Genomic DNA, 18,462 nt, shown 5'->3' on the forward strand with positions numbered 1-18,462 from the left:
GGGAACAGCCTTCCTGTGAGCAAGGGCTGAGTGATCAGATGACCTGCAGGAGAGAAAGTGTGGGGACTCAAAGAGAGATGGGATATAAGACACAACACTCGGGAACAGCTCAGCTTCCTCAGGGGAGAGTCCTGATTCGTCCCGAGGGAAGGAAGCTGGATGGAGGAAGTGATGGACCAGGGACAGAAAGCCACCACCGAAAGGTCAGGTAAGCTGGCTGTAACAGAGAGAGACAAAGGCATCATACAGAATCCACAGCTGTCAGAAGGTGAAACACCACATGCTGAAATTCGGAAAATGGCGTAAATTCATCTTCTGCCCTTAGGTTCCTCAGTCAATTCTCCTAACCTTCAGCAGCTCTGGGATGTCCTCCATTTCAGGGCACAGCTGTATACCTTTCTGCCCCAAATCACAATCACTCCCTGAGTCCTTCCTGGATGCTAGGAGAAGGGGATGGGGGCTGAAGGACACTCAGTCAGTCAACACCTAATACCCAAAATCTTCCACCACAAAGAAGTTGAAGACACAAATGAAACACAGTGACTGTTCTTTCAAGGGGCATGATTTGTTCAGACAAGCAAGGTGGTGTGGGGCCAGGGCATGGAATTTAGAATCTGAGACCTGCACTGAAATCTTGCCTATGCTACTTAAAAGTTGGAGGGGAAAAAAAAAAAACATCACTTAATCTCACCAAGTATCAGTTTCTTCATCTGAGAAGTGGAGTCAATAATACAACTTCTTCACAGGGTTGTTGAGAGCATCAGCCAAAGTGAAAGTGAATGTCGCTCAGTTGTGTCCAACTCTTTGTGACCCAATGGACCACAAGCTGCCAGGCTCCTCAGTCCATGGAATTCTCCAGGCCAGAATCCTAGAGGGGGTAGCCTTTCCCTTATCCAGCCGATCTTCCCAACAAAGGGATTGAACCCAGGTCTCCTGCATTGCTGGTGGATTCTTTACCAGCTGAGCCACCAGGGAAGCCCAAGAAGACTGGAGTGGGTAGCCTATCCCTTCTCCAGCAGATCTTTCTGACCTGGAAATCAAACCAGCATTTCCTGCATTGCAGGCAGATTCTTTACCAGCTGAGCTACCAGGTAAAGTACCAGGCAAAGGTGATTTTCCATTACCAACCCACTGTTCTCCTATTTCCCCTGGAGCACCTTACTCCTCTCTCTGGTTCCCTCCACTCCATGACCTTCCTGAGGAGGTGACCATGGTGAAGGAGAGGGGAGAGGTCCAAAAAGGTGGAGGAGACGATTCCTCTAAAACTTCTAACTTGTAGGGTTTCTTCAGTGACAGGATCATTAAGACTTCATTTCTTCTCCAAGTAAGCAAGAGGTGCTAAGTTCTTTTCCCCTTGAAGCTAGAAAAGGGGGGCAAAGCTCAGCTCTGCTCCACAGCCCTCTAGATAACCATGCCCAACCCTCCTAAGGGCAGTCTGATGCTGGCAGAGGAGCGCCACAGCCTGGTGTGGCGTGGGGCCAGAAGGAGGTCAGCAAAGGCACTCAGAAGACACCAGAAAGCACACAGGTCAGGCAGCAGGCAGGGTCTACAAAATGTACCAAGTGAAACTGGCAACTCATCCAGCAACTGCAGGGGTCACACAGCCAAGGTTGGGGGAAAACGGGAACATATCAAATAAATGTCTACAGCCATATCAAGAAACACGGTGCACAGAATTGTTTCTATCAACAAAGAACTTAATTCAAATTACATCAGGCAGCAGAACTTGGCTGGACCCTAGAGAGCTGCCAGCACCTCAGAATTCCAGAGATGCGCAAGCAAGGCAGGGAGCTAAGAGGGGGGTGTTTTTCAAGCTTCAGTTCTCCCTACGTGTAACACATACACAGACTTCTTGATCAGCTCAGTTCCTCCAAGTTGTTCATTACCAGTTCTTATCTCCTAACCAGGAAAATATGATTTTCCAGGAACACTCATTTTCCACCAAATTAAATGCTCTTACAATTAACCAAACTCCCTTGATTCTGTAATTCTCAGTAAATGAATCATTTTAATCCATACTGTACATATTTTTTGCTCACCTATTATCTCAGAGTATTTGTATCCTTTAGACACAAAATTAGAAATGTGACTATAACTTAGGCAATCTTAATCTCAATTTAACATTAAAGTACTTACTGACAAGGTGAGTTGGATTTCTTTATGATTATAGTTTTTGGAAATCCTTTTCTTCAAAGCTTTTACTGCATCTTTTGGCCTACAACAATAAACACAGTAAAATCATCAATGCAGGCCCTGTGGAAAGCAAGTCCATCTCTGAAAAGCACTCTGCAGCATGAAAAGAGGAACGGCTGAGGAGACACCCAGGGTCTTAGTTCTGCTGTGTGACACTGAGCAGATGACTGCACTTGTTAGACCCGTTTCCTCATATATCTAGGCAGACAGTACCAACTACCTCCTTGTGAAAACCAAGTAACGTATTCAGATGATTACTGCCTAGAAAGCACTACACGTGAAATGCATTCACACCCACAACCCTCTCTATGTCAATGCACAGAACCACCTTACCTGAAATGAATTTCTGAAAATGTGACCTATGTTTATTATTAGTATTTCCTACACACCCTATTGTTGTTTTTGTTGAGTTGCTAAGTTGTGTCCAACTCTTTGAGACCCCATGGACTGTAGCCTTCCAGGCTCTTCTGTCCATGGGATTATTTATGCAAGAATACTGGAGTGGGGTGCCATTTCCTCCTCTAGGGGATCTTCCTGACTCAGGGGTCAAACCCGCATCTCTTGCATCTCCTGCATTGGCAGGCAAATTCTTTACCACTAGCACCACTTGGAAAGCCCCAAGCACCCTACAGGCAGTGGGATATAGGAGGAGGAGTTAGGACTAACTAGGACTAATTGATGCTACAATTTTATGTTACAAAAGGAAGAACCATGTATAAGTAGACAGTCCAAATTCGCTTCAAGATGACCAGTTTCAAGTAAGTAATGTGGATGTAATGTACAGCATGATGACTGTAGTTAATTCTGCTATATGATATATTTGACAGCTATTAAGACAGTAGACACTAAAAGTTCTCATCAAAAGGGAAAAAATTGTCTTTGTAATTTTATGAGGTGTAACTGTGATGCTAACTTATTGTGGAAATTGTTTTGTAATATATGTAAGTCAAGTCATTTGCTGTACATTTTAAACTTATACAGTGTTGTATGCCAATTACACTTCAAAAGTTAAAAAAGATACAAATCCTTTTTGCATATTACCTTCTAATTTTGTTATGTTTGCATGGGTAGAATTTCTATTTTATGATAATATAATTATATAACATTACATATATTTACAATTGTAACTCTTATAATAGATATATTTCTAAAAGATCATATATAAAATCTAAGATTAAACTCTTGGAAAAGCTTAAAAGAATAAAGATACTGTTTTAAAAGAAAAAAATTGGGGAATTCCCTGGTAGTCCAGTGGCTAAGACTGTGAGCTCCCAAAGCAGGGGCCCAGGTTTGATTCCTGGTCAGAGGACTAGATCCCACACGCCACAACTAAGACCTGATGTGGCTAAATAAATAAATATAAATAAAAAAGGAAAAAATAAATAAGTAAAACAATTTTACACTGAGATCCCCTTTTTGCACTATCAAGGAAGAAGTCAGTATTATAAGTGAAGAAAAGGTTCAGAAGAACCAAATGCGGGAAATAAGATTATAGAGAAACCATTATAAATACTTAAAAGTACTAGTTAGTACTTTAAGCACTTTCCACTGATAGAGTCAACAATTAAGTGTAATGTTTTCTTCATCAGCATCAGTTCTGTTCAGTCACTCAGTTGTGTCCGACTCTTTGTGACCCCATGGACTGCAGCATGCCAGACTTCCCTTTCCATCACTAACTCCTGGAGTTTACTCAAATTCACGTCCATATGCTGTCGAGGTTGGTCATAGCTTTTCTTCCAAGGAACAAGCGACTTTTAATTTCATGGCTATGGACACCATCTGCAGTGATTCTGGAGCCCAAAAAAATAAAGTCTGCCACTGTTTCCACTGTTTCCCCATCTATTTGCCATGAAGTGATGGGATCAGATGCCATGAATGTTAAGTTTTAGTTTTAAATAGAATGTTAGTTTTCTGAATGCTAAGTTTTAAGCCAACTTTTTCACTCTCCTCTTTCACTTTCATCAAGAGGCTCTTTCTGCCTCTTGTCTTCTGTCACAAAGGTGGTGTCATCTGCATATCTGAGGTTATTGATATTTCTCCCGGCAATCTTGATTCCAGCTTGTGCTTCATCTAGCCTGGCATTTCACATGATGTACTCTACATATAAGTTAAATAAGCAGGGTGACAATATACAGCCTTGACGTACTCCTTTTCCTATTTGGAACCAGTCTGTTGTTCCATGTCCAGTTCTAACTGTTGCTTCCTGACCTGCATACAGGTTTCCCAAGAGGCAGGTCAGATGGTCTGGTATTCCCATTTCTTTAAGAATTTTCCACAGTTTGTTGTGAGCCACACAGTCAAAGGCTTTGGCATAGTCAATAAAGCAGAAGTAGATGTTTTTCTGGAACTCTCTTGCTTTTTCCATGATCCAGGGATGTTGGTAATTTTATCTCTGGTTCCTATGCCTTTTCAAAATACAGCTTGAAAATCTGGAAGTTCACTATTCATGTATTGCTGAAGCCTGGCTTGGAGAATTTTGAGCAATACTTTGCTATTGTGTGAGATGAGTGCAATTGTGTGGTAGTTCGAACATTCTTTGGCATTGCCTTTCTTTGGGATTGGAATGAAAACTGACCTTTTCCAGTCCTGTGGCCATTGCTGAGTTTTCCAAATTTGCTGGCATACTGAGTACAGCACTTTCAGAGCATCATATTTTAGGATTTGAAACAGCTCAACTGGAATGCTATCCCCTCTACTAGTTTTATTCATAGTGATGCTTCCTAAGTCCCACTTGACTTCACATTCCAGGATATCTGGCTCTAGGTGAATGACTACACCATTGTGATTATCTGGGTCATGAAGATTTTTTTGCATAGTTCTTCTGTGTTTTCTTGCCACCTCTTCTGCTTCTGTTAAGTCCATACCATTTCTGCCCTTTATTGTACCCATCTTTGCATGAAAAGTTCCCTTTTTATCTCTAATTTTCTTGAAGAGATCTCCAGTCTTTCACATTCTATTGTTTTCCTCTATTTCTTTGCATTGATCACTGAGGAAGTCTTTCTTATGTCGCCTTCCTGTTATTTGGAACTCTGCATTCATCAACATAAACTAAGATAATCTCGTTAGCTGTTCATGATTACTTTAAATGTGCAGGAAAATCAAGAGAACTGTATCCCTTACAACAAGTTATAATTCAGACTAAGTCACAAAATAGCCTTAATGATTTTGTTTTTTAAATTTCAACTTCTTAAAGTTTAAGAAGTGTAACAAAAGATACCATATTGTTTAAGAACTGAGTGTAAACATGGATGAGTTGGCATTCAGAAGAAAAAACTTGTCTTGTGACAGGCAGAGGAAAACAAGTGCTAGATTATTTTCTGGTTGATAATGACAACTGCTCAGAGACAGTTCACCACCAGGAGTCCACTAGCTTCTTCATAATATTTTTCAATTACAATAACATAAAATATTGGCCATCAAAGCAAGAAGAATTCCTAATGAAGGAAACAATATCTCCCCCTCTCCTTAAAGAATAAGGGATTTGAGCCTCACAGAGACAAAATTTGAAATTATTAAGGAAAAGGCAAAGAGAAGAATTATAATGGATTCTCAGATATTCCACATGCTGAAAAAAACAGCCATCCTAATATTTCAAGCTGACATGTCTTCAAAAGGCAGTGGGTGCTTAAAAGGTGATGGAAACACTATTTCAACAAGAAAACCAAAGTCTGCAAGAGAAAACTCAAGTTTGCAGGAGAAAACACACTATAGTTCTGATGCTTCTTACGAGACAAACACATGAACCACACTCTGAACTCACCCATCCTGGGTGGTGTTAATTATGTCACAGATGTGCATGAACTGGCCCCAGTCTTCCGTCTGCACTCCAGCAAATGTAGCCTTTTCTGCAAAGAAAAAGTTATGTTGAGTTTGAGCTATAACAGAATAAAACATGTCTCAAAAAAAAGTGAAAGTATTCATCACTCAGTCACGTCTGGCTGTTTGTGACCCCATGGACTATAGCCTGCCAGGCTCCTCTGTTCGTGCAATTCTCCAGGCAAGAATACTGGAGTGGGCTGCCATTCCTTTCTCCAAGGGATCTTCCCAACCCAGGCATTGAACCTGGGTGTCCTGCATTGCAGGCAGATTCTTTACTGTCTAAAGCACCAGAGAAGCCCCAAACATGTCTGGTTTTCTAGAAACAATCTGCCTGGGGTTCCCTAGCAAGCACCATTAAGTTTACATCACCAAAAGACAGACAGTTTTTTTTTTTTTTTGCACAATTCCCAGTAATTCAAGAATCAGTCAAGATCCAGGTTCAGAGTGCTGCTGTTGCCACAGTAATAAATGACCTATTAATAAAGGCTTCAGGGCCAGAACAGCCCACCTAAATCTCCATCTGCCTGCCTGTCTTTCAGAGAAGGCATACTGCTAAGTATTTTATGCAATTTCATTTAACCCACTGTCAGAGATGATGACACAGAAGTTCAAGAAGGTTAAGGAAATTACCCAAGGCTACACAGCCAGTACAAGGTAGAACTAGCATCAAATCTAGGTTGTTTTTGTTTGCTTTTTTAAGTCACGTATTCTCCTTGGCCGAGTGGTGTTGAGAAAAAGAGAGATCTACTGAAACTGCCTGTGTACTTGCCAGCACCTGTATTAACCAGCGCTGCACCAGACATAACTTGAAGGCTCCTGTACCTGGAACCTGATCAGTAGACAATCAAATAGTTTTTCCCTGTCCAGACAGCCTCCTTAAGAATACAGAATGCCACCTACAAAGAGGATCATAGAACACTCAACCTGAGTGATCTTAACATCTTTCCTAAAAGGAAAGGAGAATATTCCTGAGCGTGAAAACATGAGGACCAACAGGGAAAGGAGCAAAAATTAATTAAAAGGATTAAAAAGAGGATAAAGGTTTGGCTGGCGGAACTCCAAAGCCAATCCTGCTCCCCACCTAGGAGAAGCACTATCTGCATTTGGCATTCAAAATGGACAAAGCTTACCAAACTTGTGTTTAGTCACAAGGTTCTTTCAGCCAGTTTCTTTGCTCCCCATTCCATGCTCCTTCCTCCCACCTTCCCATCTTCCTAGAAATCTCCTACTCATCCTTCAAAAGCCATGGCAGAGTTAAGTTCTCCCTTTTCATAAGTTTTGGGTGTTTTACATTTCTGTTCCTTTGCAAAGGTACTGTACTATAATCACTTCCCCATATAAGTGTGCATCTTCCCCATACTTTGATGTCTAAGACCAGGTCTTGCCTGTGCCTGCTTCAGGTCCAGGCATACAGTTGGCAGTCAGTAAACGTGCAAACCACCAAAGAATAAATCAGATTATGAAGATGCAGTCCGACTCCATTTCTGGTCAGAGCTTATTTTAACACCCGACAGAGAAAAAGCCAGCAACAGTTTGGAAAGCATTTCCTCCTCAATGGAAGTTACACTCACTATCTCATAAAGTTGTGGGAACCAAGCTTCAGGTTGAGTGGCGTGTACTTTTAAAAGAGCAGTAAACTAAGCTGCAGGATAAACTGTCCAAATTTGAGTCTCCTGATTTCCTCGTCCCACCAAGTTCGCCGACATGATCACGCTCTGCTTAGCACCTCCGGGCACGGGTGTTACACACGATTCCCGAGGGAGGCACGGAGCCGCGTCTGTGAGCAGCCCCGGGCCGGGCTCCGGCTTCCGCGTACGTCGACGGGGGCGCGCCCACGGGAGAGCCAAAGGAGTCGGGGAGACACCTGCGTGGCCCTCGGTGGCCCGCAGAGGCCTCTGGCGTCCCCGAGAGAGAGCCTGGCTCCCCTCCCTTCGCTCCTGTGCTCAGCACGTCCCTTCTCTTTGTTCCTCTCGAAAAAGGAGCTCGGGCTGTAACGGCCTGGAATCCGCGAGCACGCGTCTGGACACCTGCCTGTGCCGGCGAGGTTACTGCACTCACCCTCCTGGAACTTTCCCCTCGCAGAGCGGGCACAACACTTGGCTCGCTCTCGGAGAGGCTCGCCCTGCCCCAGAGGGCCGCACCCCCGCGGAGGGCCAGGCCCGCCGCCCCCGACCCACCTGTCCGCTCCCACGCCCACCGCGCTGGAAGGCGCTGGGGAACAGTGCGGAGCCGGGCTTCGAGAGAGACGGGTCGCAACAGGGGTATCGCCGCACCGGCGGGCGCGGGCCCGGGAAAGCGGGGAAGCGGGGAGCTCCTCGAGCCGGGACCCACGCGGTTCCGTGCGGCGGGGAACGGAGTCGGGGCGCGGGGCCCCCCTTACCTATCAGCTGGCCCAGGGAGTTCGCGTACGGGTCCCGGTGACTCCTGCCGAACGCCATGGCCGTGCTGCGAGCGCGCCCGGCCTCCGCCGCCCGCGACTCCTCCCGCACGACCCCGGCTCCTCCCTCGGCTGCTGCGGGGCGCCGAGCGGGGCGGGGTCCCCAGGGGGCGGGGTCTAGGGAGGGGGGCGGAGCGGGGTCTCTGGAGGGGCGGAGGCGTGGGCGAGGGCGCGGAGGGGGCGGGGCGGGGTCCTCGAGGGGGCGGGGTCCTGGTGGGGGCGGGGCGGGGGGGGGTCCCCCGGAGGGGTCGGCCGCGCGCGCACGTGCCGCGCCCCAGGGATAGGCTTCAGGGCCCGGGGGCCGCCGCTGGGGCCCGAGCGCGGATCCTGTTGCTCTCGGGGCAGGGCGCTGCCCTTCTCGGCGCCTTCTGCGCCCCCTTGTAGAGAAGGAAACGCGGAGTTACACAGGCCACGGTGAACATTAGCCACGTAACCCGCCCAGGTCAGCGTCTGGCACCCACAGAACAAATGTTTAGCCACTGAGGGAATCGAGCGCCTGGAAATATTTACCCCGCCCTGCTTCTTGACCCGGCCCCGAGATCCGGGAGCGAAGGCGTGTCCCTCGCCCTTAGGCTGCAGGTGAGGGTCAGGAGGGCGGACTGGCTTCAAACCAGGCACTGGCCGTCGTCTCGCCCCAGTTTCCTGAGGGACCGCGTGGCGCCGCCGAGCGAGCTCCGGGCTCCTGGGAACCGTCCTCCCGCGAACTGAGGAAAGGAAAGGGCTTTCCTTCTGCCTAAGCAGACTGTTCGGCCGTAGAACTGCTTTGGAATGTAAATCCGAGCTTGAGCTCTTCAACCGCTTCCCGGTTGCCCTTTCCCTCTTCTGGGGCATTCGATGAACATCTGATTGGCTACCCCGACAGTCTTCCGTGACTCCAGGGCCTGCTGGAGGCTGAGTGTCTCCAAGGTGATGGCAGTTAGCACCACATGGGCTCCCTGCACTTCCAGGTCTCACTTCCTGCGGTCCGCTTGGGCCCAGCTCTACGAACCCTTCTTTGGTCCTGGAAATGGTGAGGAGATCTGCCTTATGTTCCTAGTCACATATGTAAGCACATAAATCAAAACCAATCCCAATGTGCACCAAGGGGCTAACTCACTTGGATGTTTTGCTCTAATTTATTTCTGATTTTACTTGACCCTTGCAAGCTAATACTTGGGATTCTAAAATCTAGAGTGAAACATTTTTGTTGTAAATATCTCCTACCTGTGATTAATACTCTCCACATGCATATCCAGGGGAACTCCTTTATATGGTGCTACTTATCAGTTCCTTAGTCATCACTACAGCTTCTGCTGACACTGTTGAAAACCTCTTGTGACATCACCAACCTAATCTCTTTCATATTATACAGTGTACAAAGCATTTCACTCTCTGAACCCTACAATCAAGCAACCTTAAAGAGAAAGTCAGTTTCAGGTTAGGCTGCTGTTGATGTCATAGCCTTCCATCAGGGCATGAGAACAAGGAAGGAATCAACAAGCAGATTTTTAACATAACTGCTACTTCTCATGCAAGAGATTTTTTTTTTTTAATTTCCCCAGATAATCACGATGATGTGATCACTGACCTAGAGCCAGACATCCTGGAATGTGAAGTCTAGTGGACCTTAGAAAGCATCACTATGAACAAAGCTAGTGGAGGTGATGGAATTCCAGTTGGACTATTTCAAATCCTGAAAGATGATGCTGTGAAAGTGCTGCCCTCAATATGCCAGTAAATTTGGAAAACTCAGCAGTGGCCACAGGACTGGGAAAGGTCAGTTTTCATTACAATCCCAAAGAAAGGCAATGCCAAAGAATGTTCAAACTACCGCACAATCGCACTCATCTCACATGCTAGTAAAGTAATGCTCAAAATTCTCCAAGCCAGGCTTCAGCAACACGTGAACCGTGAACTTCCAGATGTTCAAGCTGGTTTTAGAAAAGGCAAAGGAACCAGAGATCAAATTGCCAACATCTGCTGGATCATGGAAAAAAGCAAGAGAGTTCCAGAAAAACATCTATTTCTGCTTTATTGACTATGCCAAAGCCTTTGACTGTGTGGATCACAATAAACTCTGGAAAATTCTGAAAGAGATGGGAATACCAGACCACCAGACCTGCCTCTTGAGAAACCTATATGCAGATCAGGAAGCAAGAGTTAGAACTGGACATGGAACAACAGACTGGTTCCAAATAGGAAAAGGAGTACATCAAGGCTGTATATTGTCACCCTGCTTATTTAATTTATATCAGAGTACATCATGAGAAACGCTGGACTGGAAGAAGCACAAGCTGGAATCAAGATAGCCAGGAGAAATATCAATAGCCTCAGATATGCAGATGACACCACCCTTATGGCAGAAAGTGAAGAGGAACTAAAAAGCCTCTTGATGAAAGTGAAAGTGGAGAGTGAAAAAGTTGGCTTAAAGCTCAACATTCAGAAAACGAAGATCATGGCATCCGGTCCCATCACTTCATGGGAAATAGATGGGGAAACAGTGGAAACAGTGTCAGACTTTATTTTGGGGGGCTCCAAAATCACTACAGATGGTGACTGCAGCCATGAAATTAAAAGACGCTTACTCCCTGGAAGGAAAGTTATGACCAACCTAGATAACATATTCAAAAGCAGAGACAGTACTTTGCCAACAAAGGTCCGTCTAGTCAAGGCTATGGTTTTTCCAGTGGTCACGTATGGATGTGAGAGTTGGACTGTGAAGAAGGCTGAGTGCTGAAGAATTGATGCTTTTGAACTGTGGTGTTGGAGAAGACTCTTGAGAGTCCCTTAGACTGCAAGGAGATCCAACCAGTCCATTCTGAAAGAGATCAGCCCTGGGATTTCTTTGGAAGGAATGATGCTAAAGCTGAAGCTCCAGTACTTTGGCCACCTCATGCCAAGAGTTGACACATTGGAAAAGACTCTGATGCTGGGAGGGATTGGGGGCAGGAGGAGAAGGGGATGACAGAGGATGAGATGGCTGGATGGCATCAGTGACTCGATGGACATAGGTCTGAGTGAACTCCGGAAGTTGGTGATGGACAGGGAGGCCAGGCGTGCTGCGATTCATGGGGTTACAAAGAGTTGGACATGACTGAGCGACTGATCTCTGAATCTATATAAATATTTGATTTGAAATATAAATATTATATTTATTTGAAGTATATAAAAATATATATTTGATTTATATGCTTAACTATATATAACAGAAACAGGCTAAGTAGCCAGGCTTTGTCCCCTGTGGACACTTTAAGATAACGGTTATGGGAGGGACAAAGAGGGACTAAACCCTGTTGAGTAGAAGATCAAGAGCTCCCATCCTTGGGGCAAGGGAGACACTGCACAAGTGCAGAAAGGCTCCTTAGGGGTCAAAAGGAGGGGGCACTATCCCATAATATGTGATGCCAAGAGCCCCCCCCCCGCCATTAGGCCTCTGGGCTAGAATTCATCTTGGAAAAATGTTGCACATGCTTGTGGGATGGGTCCTAGGGCAGGTCCGGTGTGGAAAAAGAATCAAGATAATTGACCAAAAGTAAACAAAGATGCAGAATAACTGCCTTCCACAAATGATTTAACTGCCTCTTTACTGTGCTGCTCCTCATTAAGACATCCACACCCTTGCTCTCCAGGTGTGAATCTTTGCCTTGCTTCTGTCTTAATTAAACAAACTCTCTCTGTGTGCTCTCCCAATTGTGTGTGTCTCTAATAATAAACTTTATACCTGTTTTTACAGTTTTTGTGTCCTTGAAAAATGCATTTTTCAATGGGGCAAGAGCCAGGGAAAATTTGCTTCTAGCCTCTAGCCTTGATGATCTAGTGGGTAGGATTCCTGGTTTTCATCTGGGCTACTGCTGCTGCTGCTAAGTCGTTTCAGTCGTGTCCAACTCTGTACAGCCCCATAGACGGCAGCCCACCACGCCGCTCCATCCATGGGATTTTCCAGGCAAGAGTACTGGAGTGGGTTGCCATTGCGTTCTCATCTGGGCTACCCAAGTTCAATTCCTGGGCAGGGAACTAAGATTTCGCTTCAAGCCACCATTCACTGCTCTCTCTCCAAGATCTCTACCCGAAGCTTTTACCTCCTCATGTGCCCGTGGAGGGTGTTGTGATGGTTGCAGCCTTCTTTCTGTGTTCTGCCACTTTCTCTATGATCCCCCAAGTCCCCAGGGGTGAAAATCAACCCTGTCAATGTTATTATGGTCTGAGAGTAGGATAGAATTCACAGCTAAGTCAAGGTCAGAGAAGAGGCAGACTCCCAGAAAGAAACAAGAATAAAATTTCTGGGTGCCAGGAGCAAAATCTCACCACAACTTCAATTCTAAGGAAACTTTCTAAACACAAGTCATAATGCTGCTACTGCTACTGCTGCTAAGTCGCTTCAGTCGTGTCCAACTCTATGCGACCCCATAGACGGCAGCCTACCAGGCTCCCCCGTCCCTGGGATTCTCCAGGCAAGAACACTGGAGTGGGTTGTCATTTCCTTCTCCAATGCATGAAAATGAAAAGTGAAAGTGAAGTCGCTCAGTCGTGTCCGACTCTTAGCAACCCCATGGACTGCAGCCTTCCAGGCTCCTCTGTCCATAGGATTTTCCAGGCAAGAGTACTTGAGTGGGGTGCCATTGCCTTCTCCAAGTCGTAATGCTAGGTAGAAGCAAAGAAAATCTTTACTTTAAATACACTTAAATGCCTGGAACTGGCAATCTATTTTATTGTAGTCTTCCTACGCCTGAAGGCAGGAGTTATGCACTTCATTTTTACAAATATGTAATCTGAGACTCAAATAGCTTGACCTGAGTTTGAGTCATGGCTGCTTGATTCTAGAGCCTGTATTTTTGTTACTACATGAATCTGCTCATTAAATATGTCTCATTTATTTTAAAGGATCTATTTGATTCAAAGGGAGACCTCGTGAAGAAGATAGGAATAGGAGTCGTCTGCCACAGGGTCCTCCTGTTGTTTCTATACTTGTTCAAGCATGCTAATATTATCTGTGGAAAAGTGCAAGTCGCTCAGTCGTGTCTGACTCTTTGCAACCCCATGGACTATACAGTCCGTGGAATTCTCTAGGCCAGAATACTGGAGTTGGGTAGTCTTTCCCTTCTCCAGGGGATCTCCCCAACCCAGGGATCAAACCCACATTACAGGCGGATTCTTTACCAGCTAAGCCACAAGGAGAGCCCAAGAATACTGGAGTGGGTAACCTATCCCTTCTCAGTGGATCTTCCCCACACAGGAATTGAACCAAGGTCTCCTGCATTGCAGGTGGATTCTTTACCAACTGAGCTATATTATCTGTACTATAACAATATTCTAGGTGCCACTTGCCAATGCAGGAGATGCAGGTTTGTTCCCTGGGTCAGAAAGATCTCCTAGAGGAGGAAATGGCAACCCACTTCAGTATTCTTGCCTGGAAAATTCCATGGACAAAGGAGCCTGGTGGGCTGCAGTCCATGGAGTTGCAAAGAATTGGACATGATTGAGCAACTCAGCACGCATACATGCTCTAAGTATGTTACATACATGCTCTCATTTAATTCCATAATAACTCTATGAAATCATTACTATTATTACTCTGTTTTACAGACTAGAAAAACCACAGTCACCTTGCTAGTAAAGGACTCTCTGATTCCAAAAGCAGAAACTTTATTCTATGTACTGTCATGGATAAAGCCTAGATGGTAGGTAGTACCATTTACTTTTTAAAAGATGGGTTCTAGATATGGTACCTGGAGAATGAGGTGACCGATCATGGCAAATACACATCTGGAAACAAAGCTGATCCATCATTAGGTTTTAGGCAGTTAAGAGTCTTTTTCACCCTCTCGATTGACTCTGTTCTTACCACTAAAGTTTTTAGGTTGTCAAATCTGGACTGCTGCTGCTGCTACTAAATCACTTCAGTGGTGTCCGACTCTGTGCAACCCCAGAGACAGCAGTCCACCAGGCTCCCCTGTCCCTGGGATTCTCCAGGCAACTACACTGGAGTGGGTTGCCATCTCCTTCTCCAATGCATGAAAGTGAAACATGAAAGTGAAGTTGCTCAGTCGTGTCCAACTCTTAGGGACCCCATGGACTGCAGCCCACCAGGCTCCTCTGTCCATGGGATTTGCCGGGCAAGAATACTAGAGTGGGTTGCCATTGCCTTCTCTGCACATGCCCTTATAAATCACATAATCCCTACCCCATCATCTTATAGATGAAAACATGGACAGCCAGAGAAGGGAAGTGACCAGCCCCAGGCCATTCTGCTCCAGATAGGAGATTATACCACAATAGCCTTCTCCTGACTCCCAAACTATTCTGCTACAAGCACCTCTTTTCTGTTTTAATATTTAAATTAAAAGTTGTGTTTCCCCAACCCTCCCCACAGTATTTTCTCTAGACTGCTCTTTATCCTTCTCTTTATCTAATGGGTTCAATTCCAAGCACCTCCACTCTCCTCCCTAGCTGTCCCAGTATGGACTGCCATTTGGTGGACATTTCCATAGCTATCTGATCATCAGATCTGAGCCAGTTAACAGTCACATCCTCTTTGCCCTCTCTGCTATGTGATGCCATCCCAGCCACCCTTCTTTCCCCTTCACCTTTCAGGGCACCTCCCTGTCATATCCTCCTTTTTCTGGCTGCTACTTCTCATGAGCTTCATCTGGTTCCATCTTCCTCCCTACCTGCTAAACCTGTTAGCCTTCCCACAGTTCTGTAGCCTGCCTCTTCCTCTTTATCCATTTCCCTCAGGATGCCTTCTCCTTGTCCCTTCTCCATGAAAACTTTCCTGACCAAGAGAACTGAGTCCTCCTTTCCTGTCTTACAGATTTCTTTCTTGGAGCTTATAACACTGTACTGTTTCTTTGTTTAGAAGTATGTTCCCCACTTCTAGATATAAGCCCCTCAAGGGACTAGAATCTGATTTGTTAGGTTTGGTATCCAGACATTTTAAAGGCCTTGCTGTTGTTGTTCAGCTGCTTTAACCAATTCAGTTCAGTTCAGCTCAGTTCAGTCATTCAGTCGTGTCTGTCCATTTGCAACCCCATGAACTGCAGCACCAAATTCTCATCACCAACTCTCAGGAGTTTACTCATGTCCATTGAGTCAGTGATGCCATCCAACCATCTCATCCTCTGTCATCCCCTTCTCCCCTTGCCTTCAATCTTTCCCAGTATCAGGGTCTTTTCCAATGAGTCTGTTCTTCCCATAAGATGACGAAACTATTGGAGTTTCAGCTTCAGCAACAGTCCTTCCAATGACTGATTCAGGACTGATTTCCTTTAGGATGGACTGGTTTGATCTCCTTGCAGTCCAAGGGTCTCTCAAGAGTCTCCTCCAACACCACAGTTCAAAAGCATCAATTCTTCAGTGCTCAGCTTTCTTTATAGTTCAACTCTCACATCCATACATGAGTACTGGAAAAACCATAGCTTTGACTAGATACACCTTTGTGAGGAAAATAATGTCTCTGTTTTTAATATGCTGTCTAGGTTGGTCATAGCTTGTCTTCTAAGGAGCAAGAGTCTTTTAATTTCATGGCTGCAGTCACCATCTGCAGTGATTTTGGAGCCCATGAAAATAAAGTCTCTCACTGTTTCCATTGTTTCCCCATCTATTTGCCATGAAGTGATGGGACTGGATGCCATGATCTTCGTTTTTTGAATGATGAGTTTTAAGCCAACGTTTTCACTCTCCTCTTTTACTTTCACCAAGAGGTTCTTTAGTTCCTCTTCACTTTCTGCCGTAAGGGTGGTGTCATCTGCATATCTGAGGTTATTGATATTTCTTCCTGCAATCTTGATTCTAGCTGTGCTTCATCCAATCTGGCAGTTCGCATGATGTACTCTGCATACAAGTTACAGAAGCAGGTGACAATATACAGCCTTGACGTACTCCTTTCCCTATTTGGAACCAGTCTATTGTTCCATGTCCAGTTCTAACTGTGGCTTCTTGACCTGCATACAGATTTCTCAGGAGGAAGGTAATGTCGTCTGGTATTCCCATCTCTTTAAGAATTTTTCCATCCAGCTCTAATGTTAATAGAGCTAGACTTATACTGATCCCTTTCCTCCACCATCTCAATATTCTGCCTGACTTTCTTGTTTTGATGAACGTAGTTATTGATATGTTGGAATCACCTGTGGTGGTGGCTTTTTAGCTAAGTCGTGTCCGACTCCTGCGACCCTGTGGACTATAGCCTGCCAGGCTCCTCTGTTCATGGGGATTCTCCAGGCAAGAACATTGGAATGGGTTGCCATTTCTTTCTCCAGATCTTCCTGACCCAGGGATCAAACCCGCTTCTCCTGCACTGCAGGCAGATTCTTTACCAACTGAGCTATAAGCTACTGTAAAGAATAATGATACCTGGGTCCCACGCTCACAGATTCTGATTTAATGAACCTGGATGCATCAAGGGTATCAGGATTTTTAAAGGTCCCCAGATTGGCTTGTACCATACTTTGAATACCAGATTGGAAATACCATGCCTTCCTAAATAAAAAAATCTTGAAATTATCCTCAATTTTTTTTCCTTCTGTCAGTTTCAGATTCCTTTTGATCTTGGCAAGGCAGCAGTAAGCAGTGAAGTGAAATCTTAATTCCCTGCTGGCCTGGAATAGCCTAGATATGCTGAATCTGAATAGCCTGGATGAAAACCAGTAGTCCTACTGATCAGACCAGCAAAGGCTAGAGGCTAGAAGCTCTTTTTCCCTAGACCTTTGCCCTCAGTGAAAAATGCATTTATCATGGAGGCAGAAACTAAATGCAGGTACCGAGTTTATTAGAGACAGAGCACAACAAGTGGGAGAGCACACAGAGAAACAGATTGTTAAGACAGAAGTAAGGCAGATCTGCACATCCAGAAAGAAAGGGTGTGGGTGTCCCTCTTAGGAGGAGCACTGAATAGTGGTGATTAAGTCATTTAAATAGGGCAGTTCTTCCAGGTCTTTGTTTACCTTTAGTCAATTATCTGGCGTCTTTTCCCACACATAGTCTACCCTGGGTGTACACGTACCCGTCGGCCAACAGGGGCCTTGAAGTGAAGGCTTTTGGGAGAAGCAAGACACGTTATGGCCTGACATCATCCCCTGACTTTTGACCCACGAGGAGCCTTTCTGTGCATGCCTAGTGTCCTACTTGTCCCAGAAAGGGGGTGAGGGGCAGCGGAGAGTCCTTAATCCTTTACTCAAACAGTGTTTTGCCACCTCTTTGTCCTTGCCATGACTTTACCTTAAAGGTGTTTACAAGAGACAAACACTGGCTATTTACCCTGTTTCTGTTGTCGTTTCCATGCAGAGGGCAAACAGGAAGCTGATTGTAAATGCCTTAACTGGGGCCCACCTTGCTCTTGTCTCAGGAAATGCTAACAGTTCTAAGCAGCTAGCCCGAAGCCCACTTCTCTGTGCCTCATGACACAGTAAACAGTTGTAATGTAAGCTAGTTTTAAACAGAGGCCACTTGTAAATGTGTAACCTGGAGCCCATCTGTCTCCGGCCTCACTTTGCGTCTTTTTTCCGTCTCCTTGCCCTTTCTTTCTCTATGAATATTGCTCAATCCAGCAGTTCTTAAGTACTATAAGACTTAATATTCTTTAGGGATGAAATTGGACTGAAGCTTGGGTTCTCTCAAACATAGCCAAGACCCTCTGCATCTAAAGACATATTACTACTAATTATCTTTAAAAATAAGTTTTTACCCAATAATTCTTGCCTATTATTTTTGAAAGCTATATGTACAAAGACATGTGTTGACTCTATTTCCACAGTTATTTTTAAATATCTGAATCATAGCAACTTTTTATTCTGGAAATTAACTTCCAAGCTCAGTCTTTTCTCTCCTCTTGCTCTTGGGCTTTCGGCTGAGGTCAGATACCCAAGATAAGAGGGGGCAGGAAGAGACAGGGTGATGGCAGCTAGCACTTGTTGATTTGCTACGGTGCCAAATGCATTTTCAAACATGAAAACGTGCTTTGGTATCTCTAATACTAAAAACAGTTATAAATTAAGACTCATTATTCCCATTTTAATAACTGACTTGTCTAAAGTCACTCA

At 45.1% G+C, this 18,462-nt stretch overlaps 1 protein-coding gene across 1 annotated transcript in view; it reads right to left on the minus strand.

Annotated features, from left to right (window-relative positions):
• The window catches only part of TOM1L1 (target of myb1 like 1 membrane trafficking protein), a 62,213-nt gene extending 53,668 nt beyond the window's left edge, over nt 1–8,545 (minus strand). The window contains exons 1-3 of the mRNA XM_070357304.1: nt 8,393–8,545; nt 5,954–6,038; nt 2,137–2,215 (exon numbers count right to left, since the gene is read on the minus strand). Of these exons, the coding sequence (XP_070213405.1) occupies nt 2,137–2,215; nt 5,954–6,038; nt 8,393–8,450 (222 nt within the window). The 5' untranslated portion in view covers nt 8,451–8,545. The remainder of the gene's footprint in view (nt 1–2,136; nt 2,216–5,953; nt 6,039–8,392) is intronic.
• Nucleotides 8,546–18,462: the final 9,917 nt, after the last annotated feature.

Source organism: Bos mutus, chromosome 19, assembly GCF_027580195.1.
Source record: "Bos mutus isolate GX-2022 chromosome 19, NWIPB_WYAK_1.1, whole genome shotgun sequence".
NCBI classification, from domain to species: domain Eukaryota; kingdom Metazoa; phylum Chordata; class Mammalia; order Artiodactyla; family Bovidae; genus Bos; species Bos mutus.